The 26,213-nt window shown below is 45.6% G+C and overlaps 1 protein-coding gene across 1 annotated transcript; it reads left to right on the top strand.

Moving 5' to 3' along the window:
* Nucleotides 1–200: 200 nt before the first annotated feature.
* LOC137302188 (galactose-3-O-sulfotransferase 2-like) lies at nucleotides 201–24,385 on the top strand. Its single transcript, XM_067971851.1, has 3 exons — nucleotides 201–313; nucleotides 19,104–19,362; nucleotides 20,538–24,385. Exons 1-3 carry the CDS (start codon nucleotides 207–209, stop codon nucleotides 21,360–21,362), a joined length of 1,191 nt encoding a protein of 396 aa, XP_067827952.1. The 5' UTR covers nucleotides 201–206; the 3' UTR covers nucleotides 21,363–24,385.
* Nucleotides 24,386–26,213: the final 1,828 nt, after the last annotated feature.

The following is a 26,213-nucleotide window of genomic DNA, read 5'->3' on the forward strand; positions in this document are numbered from 1 at the left end:
CCGCAGAAGCGAGCCAAGCTAACACAGATGCAACTGTGCCGTTTAAACGTTAAATGGACTGGCCAGTAACTTGTCTGTCCTCCTTCAGTCTTCTTATTGAACCACTTATGTTTCCGTGTTAAACATGATAATGTTGAGTGTGACAATGGAGAGAGGAGACATTAACACCTGGTTTTGTCTGTTTTGTTTTATCTAGAAAGGTGAGAATGCTGTGGTGCCTTTCAACACGATCCTTACAACTAATCCTGCTTATCATAGTCCTAACTAGTCTCAGTTTCACTATCCGGACAGTGTACAACTTCAAGAGTAGAGGGTACGTTTAAAACTCCGATAACAAACCTGTTTCTGTTACATCCTGACCGACAAAAGCACCATCAAAACAGAAAGGATGGTTTTCTTCCTGCTTAATATTGGTGGTGGCAGACACTCGGGGGGTGGGGGGGTGATTTTAAACGGGTGGGTTGGGGGGTTTTTTTCGGGTCGGGACCGCAACCTGGTTTTATTTCTGGGTTCAAGTCCAGGCTTCCCGCTGGGAACGCAAAGTCTGAAAATTTTGCGGTTGCAACCCAAAAAGACCAACTATTTTCAACTCCCACCCGCCCCCAACCCACTCGTTCTTGGGGTTTAAAATCACCCCCATGGTGATTTAACTATATCGAATTTACAGCACTGAGACAGGCCATTCGGCCCAACTGGTCTGTGCCGGAATTTATGCTCCACATGAGCCTCCTCCCTACTCCATCTCACCCTACCACCATATCCTTCTATTCCTTTCTCCCTCATGTGTTTATCTAGTTTCCCCTTAAATGCATCGATGCTATTCGCCTCAACTACTCCTCGTGGTAGCGAGTGTGAGTTCTTATTTTACGGTCCGGTCTTCCAAGACTTAGTTAAGAGTTACCATCCAAGATACAATTGTGTAATTATAAAATAAGACATTGAACGACACAACCTGACAAAAGATTTACACAACAAGGCTTCCGGGCCGATCAAACCCTAAATGTCCCTGCGATATCGAGCTGTCCAGCTGCTCCGTGAATATTCTAACAACGACCTGTCCCGCTCTTACCTATATACCTGTAATCACACGATAAAATCAGCTGGATCCCAAATAACCTTGGTGTTCGCAAGTCAATCAATTACTCTGGAAGTCAAACACCGTCTGCTGATTCTTCACATTCCCCATCAAGATAGTAACACATCCCAATCCACCATCTTTATAAACATCGAAAGTATTCGGAGACACGGCGTCTCATCACATCATCAATCAAGGACATTTGAGTCAACGAGTCTGGAACAATCTCAAATACATTCAAAAAAAGTCCCTTCCAAAGACCTATTAACATATGCCACCTAACCAAAGGGTTATTCCCCTGCATTAAGTTCACACCTTAGCACATGGTTTGGTGGCATGTAAGAACATAAGAAATAGGAGCAGGAGTCGGCCATTCGGCCCCTCGAGCCTGCTCCGCCATCCAATAAGATCATGGCTGATCTTCGACCTCAACCCCACTTTCCCGCCCGATCCCCATATTCCTTGATTCCCCTAGAGTCCAAAAATCTATCGATCTTAGTCTTGAATATACTCAACGACTGAGCGTCCACAGCCCCCTGGGGTAGAGAAGACACAATGCAGTCATTTGCATATTCAGCTGTTTATACATTGAGGATTCCACACAAAGCAGTGTAAAAGCAATTACAATAAGAAGCAACTGGATAAGGATTAGAACTTGTGAGAGAATTCTAGGCCAGGGATGCTGTCCTACGTTGGAGACTATCTCCCACCATTTCTGTTCCCCTAGTTGTCCTATACCCCTTTCAATGGCTCCATTTTGCTGGTGTAGATCAATTACGTGTCGCTCAGATGTGATTGTCTGGTCAAGTATAGTTTCAAGACCCAGTGACAGTGCTGGAATCAGATGTCCAAACACCTTCTGGGCTTCCTCCCTTAAACCGATTTCCACCTGACTTTCTGTAGCAATATGAAGATTTAAGGGGCTTGATCGGGTGGATGCGGTAAGGATGTTCCCAAAGATGGGTGAAACTAGAACTAGGGGGCATAATCTTAGAATAAGGGGCTGCTCCTTCAAAACTGAGATGAGGAGAAACTTCTTCACTCAGAGGGTAGTAGGTCTGTGGAATTTGCTGCCCCAGGAAGCTGTGGAAGCTACATCATTAAATAAATTTGAAACAGAAATAGACAGTTTCCTAGAAGTAAAGGGAATTAGGGGTTATGGGGAGCGGGCAGGAAATTGGACATGAAGCTGAGTTCGGATCGGTCAAGGCCCTGTGGGTGGCGGAGAGGGCCCAGGGGCTGAGTGGCCGGGTCCTGCTCCGACTTCTTGTGTTCTTTAGATTTGTGGTTGGTATCAGATCAGCCATGATCTTATTGAATGGCGGAGCAGGCTCGAGGGGCCGATTGGCCTACTCCTGCTCCTATTTCTTATGTTCTTATGTTCTTATTTACTTGGGGTCAGGTCCGAGCTTTAAGTTCTGGTAGGTGACTCAGGAGGAAAGCAAAAACAATGGAGATGACACAGGGCACTCCTCTTTTCTATGGCGGTAAGCCAAGCTCGCTGTTATCACACTGTAATGACCTCCTTCCATGTACCCATATCTTGCCTGTCTCGATTTCCAGCTTTGAATACTGACAGTACAATTAGGGGAGTGCTCGCCCACAAGCTGGAAGGTCCACTCTTCTGGTTAACATCCCGCTGACACGTCCTTTCATCCGAGATAAATCTGGTGCCATCCATGTTTCACCCTCCTTTGCCAATACCATTGGATAGTTAATCAATTCCTTATCACAGCAGGTACAGCAGAGGACGAGGCCATTTGGTCCATCGTGCCAGTGCCAGCTCTTTGAGAGAGCTATCCAATTAGTCCCATTCCCCTCACCAATGTACATCACCCTCATGGACTCCACCTTGGTTGGGTGAGATGGGTGAGATGGGTGGGACTGCAATATTCTCAGCGAAACCTTGTCCTTCTTTCCCACCTTCAGGAGTGTTCCGCTGGGTGGACAGATCGCAGGCGCCTAATACTATAAGGTGTTCCTCCATTACTTGTCCATAGGAACAGGAGTAGGCCATTCAGCCCCTCGTGCCTGCTCCACCATTTGATAAGATCATGGCTGATCTGTGATCTAACTCCATATACCTGCCTTTGGCCCATATCCCTTAATACCTTTGGTTGCCAAAAAGCTATCTATCTCAGATTTAAATTTAGCAATTGAGCTAGTATCAATTGCTGTTTGCGGAAGAGAGTTCCAAACTTCTACCACCCTTTGTGTGTAGAAATGTTTTCTAATCTCACTCCTGAAAGGTCTGGCTCTAATTTTTAGACTGTGCCCCCTACTCCTAGAATCCCCAACCAGCGGAAATAGTTTCTCTCTATCCACCCTATCCGTTCCCCTTAATATCTTATAAACTTCGATCAGATCACCCCTTAACCTTCAAAACTCCAAAGAATACAACCCCAATTTGTGTAATCTCTCCTCGTAACTTAATCCTTGAAGTCCGGGTATCATTCTAGTAAACCTACGCTGCACTCCCTCCAAGGCCAATATGTCCTTCCGAAGGTGCGGTGCCCAGAACTGCTCACAGTACTCCAGGTGCGGTCTAACCAGGGTTTTGTATAGCTGCAGCATAACTTCTGCCCCCTTGTACTCTAGTCCTCTGGATATAAAGGCCAGCATTCCATTAGCCTTATTGATTCTTTTCTGCACCTGTTCATGACACTTCAATGATCTATGTACCTGAACCCCTAAGTCCCTTTGGACATCCACTGTTTTTAACTTTTTACCATTTAGAAAGTACCCCGTTCTATCCTTTTTTGATCCAAAGTGAATGACCTCACATTTGTCTACATTGAATTCCATTTGCCACAGTTTTGCCCATTCACCTAATCTATCAATATTGCTTTGTAATTTTATGTTTCCATCTACACTGCTTACAATGCCACCAATCTTTGTGTCATCGGCAAACTTAGATATGAGACTTTCTATGCCTTCATCCAAGTCGTTAATAAATATTGTGAATAATTGAGGCCCCAAGACAGATCCCTGTGGGACTCCACTAGTCACATCCTGCCAATGTGAGTACCTTCCCATTATCCCTACTCTCTGTCACCTTTCGCTCAGCCAACTTCCTAACCAAGTCCGTACTTTTCCCTCGATTCCATGGGCTTCTATCTTAGCTAACAGTCTCTTTTGTGGGACCTTATCAAATGCCTTCTGGAAGTCCATATAAATAACATCCATTGACATTCCCCTGTCTACTACTTTAGATACCTCTTTAAAAAATTCAATCAGGTTTGTCAGGCACGACCTACCTTTCACAAATCCATGCTGGCTCTCTCTGATTAACTGAAAATTCTCGAGGTGTTCAGTCACCCTATCCTTAATTATAGACTCCAGCATTTTCCCCACAACAGATGTTAGGCTAACTGGTCTATAATTCCCTGGTTTCCCTCTCTCTCCTTTCTTAAAAAGTGGAGTGACATGTGCAATTTTCCAATCTAGAGGGACAGTTCCTGAATCTAGAGAACTTTGAAAGATTATAGTTAGGGCATCTGCAATGTGCTCACCTACTTCCTTTAAAACCCTGGGATGGAAACCATCTGGTCCTGGGGATTTGTCACTCTTTAGTGCTATTATTTTCTTCATTACTGTTGCTTTACTTATGTTAATTTTATCGATTCCCTGTCCCCGATTCAATATTAGTTTTCTTGGGATTTCCGGCATGCTATCCTCTTTCTCGACTGTAAATACTGACGCAAAGTAATTATTCAACATGTCCGCCATTTCCCCATTGTCAATGACAATATCCCCACTTTCAGTTTTTAAGGGGCCAACACTGCTCCTGACCACCCTCTTTTTCCTAATATAACTATAAAAGTTCTTCGTATTGGTTTTGATGTCCCTTGCAAGTTTCTTTTCATACTCTCTTTTTGTAGCTCTTACTATCTGTTTTGTGACCCTTTGTTGATCTTTGTATCTTTCCCATTCGCCAGAATCTGTGCCATTTTTTGCCTTTTGTATGCCCTTTCCTTATGTCTTATACTGTCCCTCACCTCTTTAGTTGTCCATGGCTGTTTTTTTTGGCAAGTAGAGTTCTTGCCCCTCAGGGGTATAAACCGGTTCTGTATCTCGTTAAATGTTTCTTTAAACATTTCTCACTGATCATCAGTCGTTTTACCCATTAACAGATTTGCCCAGTTTACCGTGGACAGTCTCTGTCTCATCCCATTGAAGTCGGCCTTACCCAAGTCTAGAATCTTAGCAGCTGATTCACTTTTTTCCCTTTCAAACACTACATTGATCTCGATCATGTTATGATCGCTATTGGATAGATGTTCACGCACAGTTAAGCTGTTAACTAAATCTAGTCCATTACTCATTACTAAATCTAGTATGGCTTGCCCCCTTGTTGCCTCTAGGACATACAGCTGTCGAAAACTATCCCGGACACACTCAAGAAATTCACTACCTTTCTGACAGTTGCTAGTCTGCTTTTCCCAATCTGTGTGAAGGTTAAAGTCCCCCATTAAGACCACAATGCCTTTCTTACACGCTTGTCTAATCTCTGCATTTATACAATCTAGCACTTCAGAGCTGCTGCCAGGGCTCCTATACACAACTCCCACTATAGTCTTAGATCCTTTCCTATTTCTCAATTCAACCCATAAGGTCTCTGTTGGCTGCTTACCTCTCGTTATATCCCCCTTTATCATTGAAGTGATTTCATCTCTAATTACTAAGGCTATTCCTCCCCCTCTTCCATTTTCCCTATCTCTCCTGTCGACCTTATAACCCGGTATATTTAGTTGCCAATCCTGACCATCCTTCAGCCATGTCATACCCTCCAATTTGAATTTGAACCTGTAGTTCATTTAATTTATTCCTTATACTCCCTGCACATCTTAGCTGTTCATCAGTTACAAAAGAAGGGATATGATTGATCTCAACATCTTCTGATCTCTTTCATACCTGTGACAGCAGAAATGTGCTACACATAGCACACTTTGGAGATCTGAGTCTCTAACTTCATTAGTGTTCTCCTGAGTCGACTGAAAGTCGTCGACAATCTCCTTCAAAGACACTAAAACTTGTTGCTGTTCATCTAATGACCCATACTTTTTTATTTCTTATGTTCTTATACAAAGAAAGTTCACTCGGTTAATCCCGGGGATGAGGGGGCGGACATATGAGGAGAGGTTGAGTAGATTGGGACTCTACTCATTGGAGTTCAGAAGAATGAGAGGCGATCTTATTGAAACATATAAGATTGTGAAGGGGCTTGATCGAGTGGATGCGGTGAGGATGTTCCCAAGGATGGGTGAAACTAGAACTAGGGGGCATAATCTTAGAATAAGGGGCTGCTCTTTCAAAACTGAGATGAGGAGAAACTTCTTCACTCAGAGGGTAGTAGGTCTGTGGAATTTGCTGCCCCAGGAAGCTACATCATTAAATAAATTTAAAACAGAAATAGACAGTTTCCTAGAAGTAAAGGGAATTAGGGGTTACGGGGAGCGGGCAGGAAATTGGACATGAATTTAGATTTGAGGTTAGGATCAGATCAACCATGATCTTATTGAATGGCGGAGCAGGCTCGAGGGGCCGATTGGCCTACTCCTGCTCCTATTTCTTATGTTCTTATCTTCTCAGTCACGACCCTATTCTCCCCTTTCAGAATACCCTTTAATTTCTTACCCATAACTACATCACTATTCCTACATGCTTTCTATATCTATCCTGTTTCAATCGGCCATCCCAGCTGTAGCCCCTATACCCAACCATTCAGCCACCTCCCCGTCTTCCCCCCGCCCCCGTCCAATGGGACGTGTGTCGTTATCCCTGGGAACTGCATCTGCATCTCGGCCTGAGTTCCCCTCCATAAACTGTCTTACATTTCTCGGAAAACATCTGTCGAAGGAGCCTCTCACAAGTTTCATTACACAAGCCTGATAGCAAAGCAGATTTTGGAAAAATCAAACAGAGCAGAGAAGATAGTAAATCTCATATCGTTATATAAGGTCTGATTTATTGATTTAAAAAAACCAATAAACCATTGCTTGTGACCCTTGTCCATAATCGAGCATCCGGTAGAGGCTGAATGGGTGGTGGCATCTGATGACTCCACATTCTGGGTTACTTTGAAGCAAAACCTTGGAGTTTCGAAGAATGAGAGGTGATGTCATTGAAATGTTTAAAATTCTTAGAGGGCGTGACAGGGGTAGATGCTGAGAGGTTGTTTCCCCTGGCTGGAGAGACTAGAACTAGAGGTCGTAGTCTCAGGATAAGGGGTCGGCCATTTAAGACTGAGATGAGGAGGAATTTCTTCACTCAGAGGGTTGTGAATCTTTGGAATTCTCTACCCCAGAGGGCTGTGGATGCTGAGTCATTGAGTATATGCAAAGCTGGACTCTAGGGGGAATCAAGGGATATGGGGATCGGGCAGGAAAGTGGAGTTGAGGTAGAAGATCAGCCACGATCTGATTGAATAGCGGAGCAGGCTCGAGGGGCCGTGTGGCCTACTCCTGCTCCTATTTCTTATGTTCTTAGAAGGACCAGGAAGACACCTCATTGTCATATAATCTGGGCACGCTCCCATAGCAATCAGCATGTCGCTTCCAGACCTGAGGGAAATTGTCCATGTCCCAGTAGGTGCAAAAGGTGTTCTTCGTGTCACCCATATAGGGTATGCCAAAAGACCCAATGCCCCTGTCTTTACTGGTGTTGGCACACGTCCAATACCACATGAAAGCTGGTTCTTTTCCATCGCCTGATACATGTACACGTCATTCGAAGCCCTTTCCCCCGAGGCTCCGCGCGCCCAGAAGTTCCGCAGTGACTATGGCCTGGTATCACTGGTGGTATAACCAGCGATGACACAGAGGCACCCAGTTTCACCGGGGTGGGGGCGAGATGCAGCCCAACAGGACAGTTAGCAGTAGGTCCATGGTTCAATCCTGGTAGTCTACCTAAAAGAGGTAAAATATGCTCTTGCTTCGCATCAGATGTCGTTATTTGTTCAAGGTGTACGTTGCAAGCAGGAAAAAAAAGTCACGAAATACTCTATTTCGAAAGAAAATTCAAACAGGCGGAGAGACTAGCTCTCGGCCTAATCCCCCAAGGCTGCTCGTACACTCTCTCTCTCTCTCGCTCTCTCTCGCTCTCTCTCTCCTTCTTCTGGCTGCTCAAAGCCTGTTTATAACCTCAATCCCACACAGATGTACGTAGGGTGGCTAAGTTTGGGAATTTTCCGATTCCAAGTCCTTCGCTCTGTTTTCTTTTTGTTCTTAAGGGTTTTCGCCAACTCCCGCAGGTCAGGAGGGTTCAGAAATTCCGACCTCCCGCTCCACGCTCCGTATTGCCGGAGGCTCACCGGGCCCATGGCCCTGGGGATGTCCTTCCGGAATCGGTGGAGGCCGTCTCGTCCTTCTCAACTTTGCTCATCGTCATCGTCCAGGTGGATCATGGGAATTTGTGCCATGTACCCTTCCGATATCCTGTCCCCTGCCTCTTCTTTATCTGGTTAATGGGCACCCACCAATCCCCTTTATCGGTCCGAATCTTGTACACATTACCACTCAATCTATGTATTGTCAAGAAGGGTCCCTCGAATCTCTTGGCCCTCTTTCCTGTGAATCTTTTCAGTTTCACCATCACTTTTAGCCCAACTCAGGACCTCTAACATACATGAGCCATATTTGTGCGGGCTCTTATTATTGTGGCCAGTGGTTACAGGGTGGAACATAGATACACATGTCATAAATGGGCCTGTAACTGCTCCACATATATGTTCATATCATAGTATCGTAGTATCCTAGTAGGTACAGCACAGGAGGTGGCCATTCGGCCCATTGTGCCCATGCCGGCTCTTTCAAAGAGCTATCCAATTAGTCCCACTCCCCTGCTCTTGCCCCGTAGCCCTGTAATTTTCTTTCCCTTTGAGTATTTATACAATTTTTGAAAGTTACTATTGGATCTGCTTCCACCGCCCTTTCAGGCATCGCGTTCCAGATCGTAACGACCCGCTGCGTTAAAAATATAAGCGGCAGTGCAACATCCCAAGTCTTGCCAGCTTCGCCCGCTGCTTCGATAACTCGCGGCTTAAGGGTACAATTCATGACCTGACCTGTGAAATGAGCCCCTTGATTGGACTCAATTGTCCTTGGCAGTTCCCAGCGGGTGAAAACATGGCTCCCTTTGCAGTTTGTGTAGCTGTGGCGTGTCTCACAGGGAGAGAGGCAGTCAATTGTAACCAAGACCATCTGGTTACCCTCCTAAGTCCTCTGAAACGGGCCGATGTAATCAATTGGAAGATTCCCTCCATGGTCCATCGGATGTTGGGACGTGGCAGGGGTGGGGAGGAGGGTGTTTTAACTCTGGGCCCGGGGTTATATTGGGCAGACGTGGGGCAGTCATTAATGATGGCATTCCATGATCAGATCCATAGAAGGTCACCACATCTGCTGCATTACTCTTTGGACCAGCCTGTCACCCTTCTGGTGCCCACTAGAGGTATGGAGCCATCAAAACCACCTCATTATCAAGTGACTGCAGGACTACCCATTCACCCGGAAAAAAAAAAACACCTAGTCATTCTGTACTGTAAAATCGTCCATTCCGTTAAAGGCCACTTTCGGCCGTGACCTCTCACCTTTGGTGGTCTGCTGGACTGATTTAACCCCGTAGCCCTACCAGACCTAAAGGGGGTTGTTTCCGCTGTGAGCTTTATTCATCTGGCCCTGCGAGGCTGCGGGTGGTTCCCACACTTCGAGGGCAGCCTCGAGCGTCCTGGCCGGCTGATCTGCCTCGCCGTACTCACTGGCCCAGGAGGCGTTTCTAGAATGGGCTCGGGCTTTGACCATCCCTAAGGGATGTTGCCTCCTCTCAGCCTCTGCCAGTATCCACTGGGTCAGCCCTGTCGAAGGCAGCGTCTTACTACCCTCAGGTAAATTTAGGTCTCCTTCAATTTCTTCCCGTTCGGTTTCATTCTTTCCCATGGAGGTTTCAGTGGAGTTTTCCACTTTGCAGAAATATCCATCCCTGTCTCTTACTCGCTTGCCGCCCCCTGATAAATTTTATTACAACTAGACCGTCCCTTCATGCCGTTTATCAAGCGCTGGCCAATCCCCGTTCATTCCAAATGGGCAGGTAGTCAGTTAAAGACAAGCAGGTAAAGTTACTGTCAGAGAATATAATGAGAGTTGTAATACATGATGGGCACAACGACCTCCGTTTAGCTGCACCTCGCCAGCTCAGGGGACGGTTATCGCACACTCTTTCCCCGGAGCGACATCCCAGCCGCCGAACGCAAAGGGGTGCGGACATGCCAGGCCATCCCAAGTTTCTCTCCCGCCATCCTATAAAGTCCACCTTGCCACACGGCTGTTCGAAACTGGCCCACCCCCAAGGAGCCCTGAGAACAATAGGGGTGCGAGCAGTAAAAAGAATCCAGTCCCGTAACGTAGGAGAATTTTACTTTCCCCTCCCAAAATACCGCCAGCAAATGTCTCTTGCAGGCAGTACATGTCTGGTCCACTGGTGTCAGCACTCCGGAGAGGTCACTGGTATTTTTAAAGGGACAATGAAAGTGTTTGTACACTGATTGCTCTTTCCACTCAGAAAGCTGAGACTCAGTGGATTGAAACTCAAAGGATGCCAGCCCAATTAGTTAAAAAAAAAACCGTACAGCCTGTAATGCAGAAATAAGAGCTGCTTTTATTGTTTGCTTGTTAAAAACCTATGGGGATGAGGGAGGAGTCAATCACAATGGCAGGTCTCAGATTGATTTAAAACAAGACCACGTGTCTTTAATTAAAAATGTAAAGCCCAAAAGTTCTCCTCAAACCTCCCGAGGGCACCTTAAAAATATTGATCCCCGTAATGGGTTATGAACTCAGATAGTGTCAGATTTTATATGATAATCCCAGGTCTCAAGCCCAAGGAATAGTCGCACAATTTAAACAACTAGCTGCCTGTAGTGGCCACCCGCAGAAAAACAGTTTCATAACTTGCTAATTTAAATCAAACACCCAATCTGTTAATTAGAAGTAAAGGGAATTAGGGGTTACGGGGAGCGGGCAGGAAATTGGACATGAATTTAGATTTGAGGTTAGGATCAGATCAGCCATGATCTTATTGAATGGCGGAGCAGGCTCGAGGGGCCGATTGGCCTACTCCTGCTCCTATTTCTTATGTTCTTATTTACTCCAAATCAGTTCAAAAGCAAAAAAAACAAGCGCTCGATATCTCAAAAATAATCTGCTTGCAGAAAAGACGTTGATTAAAACGCTTCGAATACGCCCATCGTCAAAGACAAGACGACAGAGGGTTAAACTGCTGTTAGTTCCATGAAAGGAAGAGGGCGGAGCTGGCACAGAAAATAAATATCTCACAGACACGTTTTTAAGAGAGATTTTCAAACGAAAGGAGTGCCACAGCAGTGGGATTCTTAGTGATAAAAACCATCAGCAAATTGCCACATTTTCACACTCACTTTCACACAATTTTAATTCTTGCTGTGAGCTTTGAACTTCTTTTCCCTTTTTTTCTAACCCTTTTATTTGACACCTCGAGTCACCCTCCCGGGGTTTCTGAAGCAACTCCTTGTCAGCCTTTGTTTGTTGTGAAAGGGCTAATTATATCCTCTTCTCCTTCTGCGCTTTATCCTTAATCTCACACAATGCCTGACAGTCCTTAACGAATAATGCACAAGCTCCTCATTTTTCCCCGATCTATTTCTTTGTTTTATCTACCAGAGATTTTTTTTACTGGCTGTTCTCCCAAATTTCCCTGGCTATTATTCTCCTCTTTCATGGCAACGCACTCCCTCCTTCTTCAAAGGAAAATAACATTTTGTTTTCGCAAAAACTGTGAGTTCGGGCGTGAAATAATCTCTTAACGACCCCACCACAAACATCTTGCGTGAACACCTCACCACTGTACTGCCCCGGACACTTACACAGGTCCCACACGACCAAATAAACACTTTTAACCCGTTAACAGGTACAGTAACGCAAATGTTTGTACCTTGTACAAAAGAACACCCCGCAGAATCTCACTGGGAGACAAACATGCAAGTTCTCATTTTACGGTCCGGCCTTAATCAAAAAGACTTGCAGGTGGTTTGTTCAAAGTATAAAGTTTTATTTAAGAGTTACCATCCAAGATACAATGTGTAATTATAAAGTTATAACACACTAAATAAGACATTCAACGACACAACCTGACAAAAGATTTACACAACAAGGCTTCCGGGCCGATCAAACCCTAAATGTCCCTGCGATATCGAGCTGTCCAGCTGCTCCGTGAATATTCTAACAACGACCTGTCCCGCTCTTACCTATATACCTGTAATCACACGATAAAATCAGCTGGATCCCAAATAACCTTGGTGTTCGCAAGTCAATCAATTACTCTGGAAGTCAAACACCGTCTGCTGATTCTTCACATTCCCCATCAAGATAGTAACACTTCCCAATCCACCATCTTTATAAACATCATGATGTGGAGATGCCGGTGATGGACTGGGGTTGACAATTGTAAACAATTTTACAACACCAAGTTATAGTCCAGCAATTTTATTTTAAATTCACAAGCTTTCGGAGACTTCCTCCTTCCTCAGGTAAATTTACCTGAGGAAGGAGGAAGTCTCCGAAAGCTTGTGAATTTAAAATAAAATTGCTGGACTATAACTTGGTGTTGTAAAATTGTTTACAATTTATAAACATCGAAAGTATTCGGAGACACGGCGTCTCATCACATCATCAATCAAGGACATTTGAATCAACGAGTCTGGAACTATCTCAAATACATTCAAAAAAAGTCCCTTCCAAAGACCTTCATAGGAAAAATATTAACAGCAAGTTCCACATTCTCACACTCTATTGGATTTATTAGTGACTATCTTTTGTATTATTCGTTCATGGGATGTGGGCGTCGCTGGCGAGGCCGGCATTTATTGCCCATCCCTAATTGCCCTCGAGAAGGTGGTGGTGAGCCGCCTTCTTGAACCGCTGCAGTCCGTGTGGTGACGGTTCTCCCACAGTGCTGTTAGGAAGGGAGTTCCAGGATTTTGACCCAGCGACGATGAAGGAACGGCGATATATTCCCAAGTCGGGATGGTGTGTGACTTGGAGGGGAATGTGCAGGTGGTGTTGTTCCCATGTGCCTGCTGCTCTTGTCCTTCTAGGTGGTAGAGGTCGCGGGTTCGGGAGGTTCTGTCGAAGAAGTCTTGGCGAGTTGCTGCAGTGCATCCTGTGGATGGTGCACACTGCAGCCACGGTGCGCCGGTGGTGAAGGGAGTGCATGTTTAGGGTGGTGGATGGGGTGCCAATCAAGCGGGCTGCTTTGTCCTGGATGGTGTCGAGCTTCTTGAGTGTTGTTGGAGCTGCACTCATCCAGGCAAGTGGAGAGTATTCCATCACACTCCTGACTTGTGCCTTGTAGATGGTGGAAAGGCTTTGGGGAGTCAGGAGGTGAGTCACTCGCCGCAGAATACCCAGCCTCTGACCTGCTCTTGCAGCCACAGTATTTATATGGCTGGTCCAGTTAAGTTTCTGGTCAATGGTGACCCCCCAGGATGTTGATGGTGGGGGATTCGGCGATGGTAATGCCGTTGAATGTCAAGGGGAGGTGGTTAGACCCTCTCTTGTTGGAGATGGTCATTGCCTGGCACTTATCTGACGCGAATGTTACTTGCCACTTATCAGCCCAAGCCTGGATGTTGTCCAGGTCTTGCTGCATGTGGGCACAGACTGCTTCATTATCTAAGGGGTTGCGAATGGAACTGAACACTGTGCAATCATCAGTGAACATCCCCATTTCTGACCTTATGATGGAGGGAAGGTCATTGATGGAGCAACTGAAGATGGTTGGGCCTAGGACACTGCCCCGAGGAACTCCTGCAGCAATGCCCTGGGGCTGAGATGATTGGCCTCCAACAACCACTACCATCTTCCTTTGTGCTAGGTATGACTCCAGCCACTGGAGAGTTTTCCCCGATTCCCATTGACTTCAATTTTACAGGGGCTCCTTGGTGCCACACTCGGTCAAATGCTGCCTTGATGTCAAGGGCAGTCACTCTCACCTCACCTCTGGAATTCAGCTCTTTTGTCCGTGTTTGGACCAAGGCTGTAATGAGGTCTGGAGCCGAGTGGTCCTGGCAGAACCCAAACTGAGCATCAGTGAGCAGGTCATTGGTGAGTAAGTGCCGCTTGATAGCACTGTCGACGACACCTTCCATCACTTTGCTGATGATTGAGAGTAGACTGATGGGGCGGTAATTTGCCGGATTGGATTTATCCTGCTTTTTGTGGACAGGACATACCTGGGCAATTTTCCACATTGTCGGGTAGATGCCAGTGTTGTAGCTGTACTGGAACAGCTTGTTCTGGGGCTAGTTCTGGAGCACAAGTCTTCAGCACTAGAGCCGGGATGTTGTCGGGGCCCATAGCCTTTGCTGTATCCAATGCACTCAGCCGTTTCTTGATATCACGTGGAGTGAATCGAATTGGCTGAAGACTGGCTTCTGTGATGGTGGGGATATCGGGAGGAGGCCGAGATGGATCATCCACTCGGCACCTCTGACTGAAGATGGTTGCAAACGCTTCAGCCTTGTCTTTTGCACTCACCTGCTGGACTCCGCCATCATTGAGGATGGGGATGTTTACAGAGCATAGTTTATGGCCCCTAGTTCTGGTCTCCCCCACAAGTGGAAACATCTTCTCTACGTCTACCCTATCAAACCCTTTCATAATTTTAAGGACTCTATAAGGTCGCCCCTCATTCTTGTCTTTTCTGGAGAAAAGAGCCCCATTCCTGGTTGGTATAACTTCTCAGTTCTGGAATCATCCTTGTAACTCTTTTTTGCGCCTTCTCCTTTTTATAATTTTGCATTCCCGATTTTAATCACTCCACCATTGGCGGCCGTGCCTTCAGCTGCCTGGGCCCTAAGCTCTGGAATTCCCTCCCTAAACCTCTCCGCCTCTCTCTCTCCTCCTTTCAGATGCTGCTTAAAACCTCCCTCTTTGACCAAGCTTTTGGTCACCTGTCCTAATATCTCCTTATGAGGCTTGGTGTCAGATTTTGTTTGATTACGCTCCTGTGAAGCACCATGGGACGTTTTACTACGTTAAAGGTGCTATATAAATGCAAGTTGATGTTGTTGTGGTGGTGTCTTTACAAGATGATCTCAATGTGGAGGTAGGTGTCTCCAGTCTGGGAGCAGGATCTAGTGACACTGTGGGCCAGCCCCTGCCAGCCTTTCTTGGTATCGAATTGCTGGTTCCATTCCTACGTGTTCCTCCTCAGGATGTGGTCGTCGCTGGAAAAAAATCGAGAATTTATTGCCCACTCCGGGGACTTGAGCACAAAAAATCCAGGCGCCAGTACTGAGGGAGTGCTGCACTGTCGGAGGTGCCGCCTTTCAGATGAGACCTTAAACCCAGGCCCCGTTTGAGCCTCTCAGGTCGACGCAAAAGATCCCACAGCCACTATTTCGAAGAAGAGCAAGGGGGGGGAGTTCTCCCCGACGTCCTGGGGCAAATATTTATCCCTCGACCAACGTCACTAAAAAAAAAACAGATAATCTGGTCATTATCACATTGCGGAGTGTGGGACCAGTTGGGACGAACGGCCTGTTTCTGTGCTGTAAATTCTGTGTAATTCAATCAACTGCTTCTGACGTTTGCAATCCTAAAACCCAATCCCTAATCTCAGTGCCAGAACTGTTAGTCGGAAAGAAAACTTGATTTGCAAATCTTTTGTGGGCCTGTGATCGGGATTAATTAGCGTGAACGTGGGGAGCGTGCTCACGGACACCGGTCGGCTGGACCCTGCCCGAGACAACGCCAGCGTAAACGCAGCTTAAGGGAGCAGCCTTCACTTTATCTCCTGTGCTTGAGGTTAAGGGGGTAATTTTAATAAGTTCGCACTGCCGAAGGGCAGCCACGCCCGCTGCCAGCACGAGTCGGAAATCTGGCCGTGCATTGCCCACCATTTTCCAACCAAATTGTTAGTCTGCCTTCTTGGTGCATGAGGCATCCTGCTGGCAGTGTGTGCCCCAAATATCCAATATTCCCTAACTGGCACTGCGTGCCCAAATTTCTGATATTCCCTAACTGGCACTGCGTGCCCAAATTTCTGATATTCCCTAACTGGCACTGCGTGCCCAAATTTCTGATATTCCCTAGCTGGCACTGCGTGCCCAAATTTCTGATATTCCCTAGCTGGCACTGTATGTCCAAATTTCTGATATTCCCTAGCTGGCACTGTATGCCCAAATTTCTGATATTCCCTAGTTGGCACTGTATGTCCAAATTTCCGATATTCCCTAGCTGGCACTGTATGTCCAAATTTCCGATATTCCCTAGTTGGCACTGTATGTCCAAATTTCTGATATTCCCTAGTTGGCACTGTATGTCCAAATTTCCGATATTCCCTAGCTGGCACTGTATGTCCAAATTTCTGATATTCCCTAGTTGGCACTGTATGTCCAAATTTCTGATATTGCCTAGTTGGCACTGTATGTCCAAATTTCCGATATTCCCTAGCTGGCACTGTATGTCCAAATTTCTGATATTCCCTAGTTGGCACTGTATGTCCAAATTTCTGATATTCCCTAGTTGGCACTGTATGTCCAAATTTCTGATATTCCCTAGTTGGCACTGTATGTCCAAATTTCCGATATTCCCTAGCTGGCGCTGTATGTCCAAATTTCTGATATTCCCTAGTTGGCACTGTATGTCCAAATTTCCAATATTCCCTAGCTGGCACTGTATGTCCAAATTTCTGATATTCCCTAGTTGGCACTGTATGTCCAAATTTCTGATATTCCCTAGTTGGCACTGTATGTCCATATTTCTGATATTCCCTAGCTGGCACTGTATGTCCAAATTTCTGATATTCCCTAGTTGGCACTGTATGTCCAAATTTCTGATATTCCCTAGTTGGCACTGTATGTCCAAATTTCTGATATTCCCTAGTTGGCACTGTATGTCCAAATTTCCGATATTCCCTAGCTGGCACTGTGTGCCCAAATTTCTGATATTCCCTAGCTGGCACTGTATGTCCAAATTTCTGATATTCCCTAGTTGGCACTGTATGTCCAAATTTCCGATATTCCCTAGCTGGCACTGTGTGCCCAAATTTCTGATATTCCCTAGCTGGCACTGTATGTCCAAATTTCTGATATTCCCTAGTTGGCACTGTATGTCCAAATTTCCGATATTCCCTAGTTGGCACTGTGTGCCCAAATTTCTGATATTCCCTAGTTGGCACTGTACGTCCAAATTTCTGATATTCCCTAGTTGGCACTGTATGTCCAAATTTCTGATATTCCCTAGTTGGCACTGTATGTCCAAATTTCTGATATTCCCTAGTTGGCACTGTATGCCCAAATTTCTGATATTTCCTAGTTGGCACTGTATGTCCATATTTCTGATATTCCCTAGTTGGCACTGTATGTCCACATTTCTGATATTCCCTAGTTGGCACTGTATTTCCAAATTTCTGATATTCCCTAGTTGGCACTGTATGTCCAAATTTCTGATATTCCCTAGTTGGCACTGTATGTCCAAATTTCCGATATTCCCTAGTTGGCACTGTATGTCCAAATTTCTGATATTCCCTAGTTGGCACTGTATGCCCAAATTTCTGATATTCCCTAGTTGGCACTGTATGTCCAAATTTCTGATATTCCCTAGTTGGCACTGTATGTCCAAATTTCTGATATTCCCTAGTTGGCACTGTATGCCCAAATTTCTGATATTCCCTAGTTGGCACTGTGTGCCCAAATTTCTGATATTCCCTAGTTGGCACTGTACGTCCAAATTTCTGATATTCCCTAGTTGGCACTGTATGTCCAAATTTCTGATATTCCCTAGTTGGCACTGTATGTCCAAATTTCTGATATTCCCTAGTTGGCACTGTATGCCCAAATTTCTGATATTCCCTAGTTGGCACTGTATGTCCATATTTCTGATATTCCCTAGTTGGCACTGTATGTCCACATTTCTGATATTCCCTAGTTGGCACTGTATTTCCAAATTTCTGATATTCCCTAGTTGGCACTGTATGTCCAAATTTCTGATATTCCCTAGTTGGCACTGTATGTCCAAATTTCTGATATTCCCTAGTTGGCACTGTATGTCCACATTTCTGATATTCCCTAGTTGGCACTGTATGTCCAAATTTCTGATATTCCCTAGTTGGCACTGTATGTCCAAATTTCCGATATTCCCTAGTTGGCACTGTATGTCCAAATTTCTGATATTCCCTAGTTGGCACTGTATGCCCAAATTTCTGATATTCCCTAGTTGGCACTGTATGTCCAAATTTCTGATATTCCCTAGTTGGCACTGTATGTCCAAATTTCTGATATTCCCTAGTTGGCACTGTATGCCCAAATTTCTGATATTCCCTAGTTGGCACTGTGTGCCCAAATTTCTGATATTCCCTAGTTGGCACTGTACGTCCAAATTTCTGATATTCCCTAGTTGGCACTGTATGTCCAAATTTCTGATATTCCCTAGTTGGCACTGTATGTCCAAATTTCTGATATTCCCTAGTTGGCACTGTATGCCCAAATTTCTGATATTCCCTAGTTGGCACTGTATGTCCATATTTCTGATATTCCCTAGTTGGCACTGTATGTCCACATTTCTGATATTCCCTAGTTGGCACTGTATTTCCAAATTTCTGATATTCCCTAGTTGGCACTGTATGTCCAAATTTCTGATATTCCCTAGTTGGCACTGTATGTCCAAATTTCTGATATTCCCTAGTTGGCACTGTATGTCCACATTTCTGATATTCCCTAGTTGGCACTGTATGTCCAAATTTCTGATATTCCCTAGTTGGCACTGTATGTCCAAATTTCTGATATTCCCTAGTTGGCACTGTATGTCCAAATTTCTGATATTCCCTAGTTGGCACTGTATGTCCAAATTTCTGATATTCCCTAGTTGGCACTGTATGTCCATATTTCCGATAATCGGTCCTGTGAAGCGCCTCTGGAGGTTTCACGACGTTAAAGGCACTTTATAAATGCAAGTTGAACTGATCTTTGACTGTTTCTGACTGTCGAGCGCAGGAATGAAAACTCCTTGGATCTATTCTGCAACCCCAAGAAGCATGTGCTGTTTCTAAAGATACACAAAGCAGGGAGCAGCACCATCCTTAATATCTTGTATCGATACGGAGAGGCAAGGGGCCTGAAATTCGCTTTGCCGCTGAGAGACCATTTGGGATATCCCCGAAGATTCAAGGCGGGATTTGTCAAAAACTTTACTCAGAATCACACCACGAATTATAACATCATTTGCAACCATATGAGGTTCAATTTGCCTGAGGTAACTGGCCCTTAAAGTCCTATAGATATATATGTGTTATGGGTAAATAATTAATGGCATGTTGTTCTGTACAGTATGTGATTCAGTTCTGGGCACCGCACCTCGGGAAGGATATATTGGCCTTGGAGGGGGTGCAGCGCAGATTCACCAGAATGATCCCGGGGCTGAAAGGGTTAAATTACGAGGACAGGTTGCACAGGCTAGGCTTGTATTCCCTCGCCCTTAGAGTCCTCAACCTTTAAAAAAATACTTTGATAAGATTCCCCAGATGGCTCAATGAGTTAGTGCAATGTGCATCTCAAACCTGTAGACAGGAGGGTCCTGGGTTTAATCCCAGTCTTGTGTTTGAACAGCTAATCTCGCCCTGGGCACCCTCAGTCCCTCCGGGAAAGTTGGCTTTGGGGACCCCAGCTCCCCATTTTGAGCCAGCAGACACCGTTGGCAATGGGCGAGGGTAGGAACAGATATCGATCGTGATGCCTGTCTAGTCAAATAGCCTGCCAATGCTCACTAACATGACGTGAATTTTGCTGACTCGAACAAAATATGCTAGGGAGCCTGGGGAATGGAACCCCAGTAAAGAGGGGAGATATTGGAGCAATTAAAATAAAAATCCTTTTAATTTTAAAAATTATTTCTCGGGATGTGGGCGTCGCTGGCGAGGCCGGCATTTATTGCCCATCCCTAATTGTCCCCTTGAGAAGGTGGTGGTGAGCCGCCTTCTTGAACCGCTGCAGTCCGTGTGGGGAAGGTGCTGTTAGATGGGGAGTTCCAGGATTTTGACCCAGCGACGGTGAAGGAACGGCCGATATATTTCCAAGTCGGGATGGAGTGTGTGACTCGGAGGGGAACGTGCAGGTGGTGTTGTTCCCATGTGCCTGCTGCTCTTGTCCTTCTAGGTGGTAGAGGTCGTGGGTTTGGGAGGTGCTGTCGAAGAATATTGATGACAAACACAAGAAGTGTATAGAAGGACCATCTATGTTTGGTGTCCATGACCATATATAACAATGATGACCATATATAACAATGATTGACACTTGGACCTACATTGACAATCCAATTGGCTGGGACAATCTAGTGGAAGGCAGACCCAAAATTGGCCACATTAGAGGATTCAATGTGCTGCCATGGTCCAGTGAAAGTAATGGTTTGTTTCTGACCCTGTAACGTTGCAGGTGAAGAAGGTGATGCCAAACAGGACCTTTTACTTCTCCATCATCAGAAATCCCGTCCATGTAGCAGAGTCTTCCTTTGCGTACTACAAAGACATATCGTCGGCCTTCGACAAAGTGGAGAGTCTGAGCGAATTTGTGTCGAATCCAGCCAAGTATTATAGCCCCGCAAAGCTCAATAGCCACTACTCCCGGAATCTCATGTGGTTTGACTTTGGCTACGACAACAACGCAGAGGACACCCATGACTACGTCGACGCCGCCATCTTGGAGCTGGAGAGGACCTTTGACCTCGTCCTGATCTCGGAGTACTTCGACGAGTCGCTGGTGCTTCTCAAGGAGGCCCTGTGCTGGGAGATGAAGGACGTGTCCTACTTCAAACTCAACGCCAGGACCAATGCCTCCGTCGTGCCGATAAGCCCCGCCATGGCGGAGAAGGTTCAGGCATGGAACTCGCTGGATTGGAAGCTCTACCGCCACTTCAACGGCACCTTCTGGCAACGGGTGGCCAGCTACGGGCCCGAGCGGATGAGGAGGGACGTGGCGCACTTGCGGACGCTGCGCGAGCGCCTGATGGGCGACTGCCTCGAGTCCAGCTCCCCGGTGGCCGCCGACCAGATCAAGGAGGAGAAACTCAGGCCGCCCGAGTTTGGAAAGGCGAAGATTCTGAGCTACGTCCTCAAAAGCAACCTGACCAGCAAAGCGAGGGAATTTTGTCAACGCATGGTAATGCCCGAAAAGTACTACCTGGACCTCTTGCACAAGAAGCAGTTGCTGCCACTGCTCACCAGACTCCGACAGTCCATTAAGGCAGCTGGTGTAGGATAAGGAAAACATTCTGGAGATGGTGGGTGTGACCCATTGAGAACCAGGAATGATGTTGGGGAGAAGGTAGAGGAGGAGGTGGAAAAGATTGATTTAGTACATAGGCGGGCGTGCAATCTGAGATAGAATTAGTGGGCTTTAGAGACTTGTGGGTCAATCAAGGGTGGATTTATCAAAAGCAAAATCGTGCTTCACAAATTTAATAGTTTTATTTTTGAAGAAACGATCAATTGGTGAGGTAAGAGGAACGCGGTAGATAGGGTCTCGTTACAAACGTGCCTCAGAAAACATTGCGAGCGCCATTCCATTATGTGAAGTCACGAGGCGGTTGGCGCATTTTATTTTGTCCCTCTTGTGGCGACTAGCTAACAATTCAAAACCCCCAAATAAACCTACCCCCCCCCACCCTCTTTAAAATTTACATACGTAGAATTAACAGCACAGAAACAGGCCATTCGGCCTGGAGAGGCAATATAAACTAAATGATACAGTTCTAAAGGGGGTGCAGGAACAGAGAGACCTGGGGGTATATGTGCACAAATCTTTGACGGTGGCAGGACAGGTTGAGAAAGCGGTTATAAAAGCATACGGGATCCTGGGCTTTATAAATAGAAGCATAGAGTACAAAAGCAAGGAAGTTATGATGAACCTTTATAAAACACTGGTTCGACCACAACTGGAGTATTGTGTCCAGTTCTGGGCACCGCACTTTAGGAAAGATGCGAAGGCCTTAGGGAGGGTGCAGAAAAGATTTACTGGAATGGTCCCAGGGATGAGGGACTTCAGTTATGTGGATAGACTGGAGAAGCTGGGGTTGTTCTCCTTAGAGCAGAGAAGGTTAAGGGGAGATTTGATAGAAGTGTTCAAAATCATGAGGGGTTTAGATAAAGTAAATAAAGAGAAACTGTTCCCATTGGCAGAAGGGTGGAGAACCAGAGGACACAGATTTAAGGCGATTGGCAAAAGAACCAAAGACGGCACGAGGGAAAACTTTTTTACACAGCGAGTAGTTTTGATCTGGAATGCGCTGCCTGAAAGGGCGGTGGAAGCAGATTCAATCGTGGCTTTCAAAAAGGAATTGGATAAATACTTGAAGGGAAAAAATTTCCAGGGCTACAGGGAAAGAGCGGGTGAATGGGTCTAACTGGTTTGCTCTTACAAAGAGCTGGCACGGGCTCGATGGGCCAAATGGCCTTCTTCTGTGCTGTAACCATTCTATGATTCTAACTGGTCTGTCCCAGTGCTCATGCTCCACACGAGCCTCCTCCCTCCCTACTCCATCTCACCCTATCAGCATATCCTTCTATTCCTTTCTCCCTCATGTGTTTATCTAGTTTCCCCTTAAATGCATCTATACTATTCGCCTCAACTGCTCCTTGTGGTAGTGAGTTCCACATTCTCACCACTCACTGGGTAAAGAGGTTTCTCCTGAATTCCCCGTTGGATTTATTAGTGACTATTTTATATTTATGGCCATTAATTTTGGACTCTCCCTCACATCACGACTTGGAATCAGATGCAAAATATCGGGCCCCAGGATTCCGTGACCATGTTTGCCGGTCTGGTTACATTTCTCCGCCTGTCCTTGATCGTAACTGGAGCTCTTTTTCCTCCTCAAGGGCCTTGAATTTGTGTCAGTTCCTCTCTTCCTTCATCGGTTTCATCCTCTAACAGACGGAAACTCTCTCACTTTCGCTGAAATTCTCTCCCACTTTTTCCTCCGCTGCCGAACTGTATAATTTCAATCCCGCGTCCTCCCCCCACGGCTCCCAACCCCAGCCCTTAGATCTGGTCAAGGTTTTTAAATATTACTGTCCTGATTCCATTCACTTTTTGAATTGTAAGCTTTTGGCACCTCCAGCATCGAAAAAAAAAACAAGCTGAGGTGCTGTGCTGAGGCGTAATGGAATAAATGGACAATTAAAGCCAAAGAAGGAGAAAACAGGAGGAGTGACCAAAAGAGGTGAGTTTTAAGGAGCATCTTAAAGGAGGAGAGAGAGTTCGAGAGGTGGAGAGGTTTAGGGAGGGAATTCCAGAGCTTAGCGCCTAGGCAGCTGAAGTCTCGGCCGCCAACGATAAGGAAAAATGGGATCAGGTGGTCGCACAAGAGGCCGGACGCAGAGATCTCGGAGGGTTTTAGGGCTGGAGGAGGTTACAGCGAAAGGGAGGGGCGAGGCCATGGTGGGATTTAGACACACAGATGAGAATTTTAAAATGGAGACATTCCTGGACCGGGAGCCAATGTTGGTCAGCGAGCACGGAGTGGGGGGGTTGATGGGTGAACGGGACTGGGTACGAGTTAGGATACGGGGCAGTAGAGTTTTGGATGAGCTCAAGTTTATGGAGGGTGGAAGATGGGAGGCCGGCCAGGAGAGCATTGGAATAGTCGAGTCTGGAGGTAACAAAGGGCGTTGATGAGGGTTTCAGCAGCAGATGAGCTGAGGCGGGGGGGGCGGAGACCTCCTGCCTCCAACTGCGCGCCCTCCCACCGGGCTCCCATCATTGGTCACCCGACATGACCATCCTCATGGTGCACAATCTTTAAATGCCCCTATGATTTTTCTCCTGGGTTTGCTCGCAGCAGTGTCCTGGAGATTGGTCTTTTAATTCCTGGAGTCTCCGGGACAATCCTGGAGGGTCGGCAGACGCTTTGGGGGTGTTTACCTTCTCCAACGTTCCATGGGATCGACTCTCAGAGAAAAGGGACGGAAGAGAATGTGTGCTATCGTCGCGTGTCAAAATGGTGTTGCTTTAATAATGATCTCGAGAAGGTTTATCTTCAATAAAAGAGGCTTTAAAACAAAGAGGACATTGATGTGTTTCCTACATGACAACAGTGACTGCACTTCAAAAGTACGTCATTGGCTGTAAAGCACTTTGGGACATCCTGAGGTCATGAAAGGCACGATAGAAATGTTAGTTCTTTTATTATATATTCTATTTGTACTTGTATTTGCCTCATATTGTTGCTGTGGTAAATCGTTTAATTGTAAATAAATCTGATTGTCTGTTTTAACCTGCACAAATCTGGTTTTAGTGTGTGACATTTTCCAGAAGCTGTCCATTCCAAGATGCAAGATTCCCACTTTGTATCCAGCAATCTTTTAGCTGCAATTATGGAGAGGAGGGGTTCGATCCTGACTTTGTGCGATAGTGTAAAAGTCGGCAGCCCGTTTGAAATCTCTCCCGATTTTTAGTCCCAACGACTTCAGAGATCTTGCACATTTCTCTCACGTAGAATGGTGCAATCTTTTTTAAAACCATTAACATTTTTCTAAATGATCTAATCAGATATAACCCTCCAGCTTAACAGTATTGCGTCCCTGCAAAGAATTACAGGATGAGTTTTGCGGGGAGCTTCTCGCTGATTACATAGTTCACAGAACTAACTTTGATCAAAGTAAAGTTCCATCCTGTGTTAAACAGGGAAATTCCCGGGTTTCACGTTTTTATAATGATTGCAGATATGCTGTGTTTGGTCAAAGCACTAATGAAAATGTGAGGCCTGGATAAGATATCAATCATGTCTCTGTTTGCTTGACTGCAACTTTCTATCTGTTAACAATTGATAATTGTACCTTCATACAATAGCTTCTTCAGACTAAGTACATTACTCCTTTCAGAAGCACAGCACTATATCCACTGAGGGTTCTGTTCTTTCCACTACAGTTAGAGTGTTTAATGCAGATCTGGCCAACTCATTGCAGGAAGGATAACACAGTCCTGGAAAGGGCAGAACAAAGATTCACGAGAATGATGCCAAGACTGAGAGGTTATAGTTACAGGCTTTTTTTTTACATACTGGAAGAGAGAAAGTCAAGGGGAAAATGCTGGAGTCTATAATTAAGGATAGGGTGACTGAACACCTCAGGAATGTTCAGTTAATCAGAGAGAGCCAGCATGGATTTGTGAAAGGTAGGTCGTGCCTGACAAACCTGATTGAATTTTTTGAAGAGGTGACTAAAGTAGTGGACAGGGGAATGTCAATGGATGTTATTTATATGGACTTCCAGAAGGCATTTGATAAGGTCCCACAAAAGAGACTGTTAGCTAAGTTAGAAGCCCATGGAATCGAGGGAAAAGTACGGACTTGGTTAGGAAGTTGGCAGAGTTTTGAAGGTTAAGGGGTGATCTGATCGAAGTTTATAAGATATTGAGGGGAACGGATAGGGTGGATAGAGAGAAACTATTTCCGCTGGTTGGGGATTTTAGGAGTAGGGGGCACAGTCTAAAAATTAGAGCCAGACCTTTCAGGAGCGAGATTAGAAAACATTTCTACACACAAAGGGTGGTAGAAATTTGGAACTCTCTTCCGCAAACGGCAATTGATACTAGCTCAATTGCTAAATTTAAATCTGAGATAGATAGCTTTTTAGCAACCAAAGGTATTAAGGGATATGGGCCAAAGGCAGGTATATGGAGTTAGATCACAGATCAGCCATGATCTTATCAAATGGCGGAGCAGGCACGAGGGGCTGAATGGCCTACTCCTGTTCCTATGTTCCTATGAAATCTAACAGAGGCTTTAGAAAGAAAGAAGGAAAGAGAGAAAGGGAGAGAGAGAGAGAGAGAAATAGAGAAAGAGAATAGAAAGAAAGAGAGAAAGAAAGGGAGAAATTTCTATAGTGCCTTTTACGACCCCAGGACGTCACAAAGCCCTTTACAGCCAATCAAGTACTTTTTGAAGTGTAGTCACTGTTGTAATGTTGGAAACGCAGCGGCCTATTTGTGCACAGCAAGATCCCACAAACAGCAATGAGAATCATGAAAGGTTTTGAAAGGTATTAATAGTGAAAGATTGGCAAATCAGTAATATGGAGCCAAACACTTCGGCTTATCACAGGAAAGGGAGGA

This window comes from Heptranchias perlo, chromosome 35 (genome assembly GCF_035084215.1).
Source record: "Heptranchias perlo isolate sHepPer1 chromosome 35, sHepPer1.hap1, whole genome shotgun sequence".
NCBI lineage: Eukaryota > Metazoa > Chordata > Chondrichthyes > Hexanchiformes > Hexanchidae > Heptranchias > Heptranchias perlo.

Excerpts from the sequence above, each read along its gene's own strand:
- LOC137302188 (XM_067971851.1), top strand. The coding sequence starts at position 207 with ATGCTGTGGTGCCTTTCAACACGATCCTTACAACTAATCCTGCTTATC. Across the intron at positions 314-19,103 it reads TACAACTTCAAGAGTAGAGG|GAATGAAAACTCCTTGGATC; the intron begins GTACGTTTAAAA and ends TGTCGAGCGCAG. Across the intron at positions 19,363-20,537 it reads TGAGGTTCAATTTGCCTGAG|GTGAAGAAGGTGATGCCAAA; the intron begins GTAACTGGCCCT and ends GTAACGTTGCAG.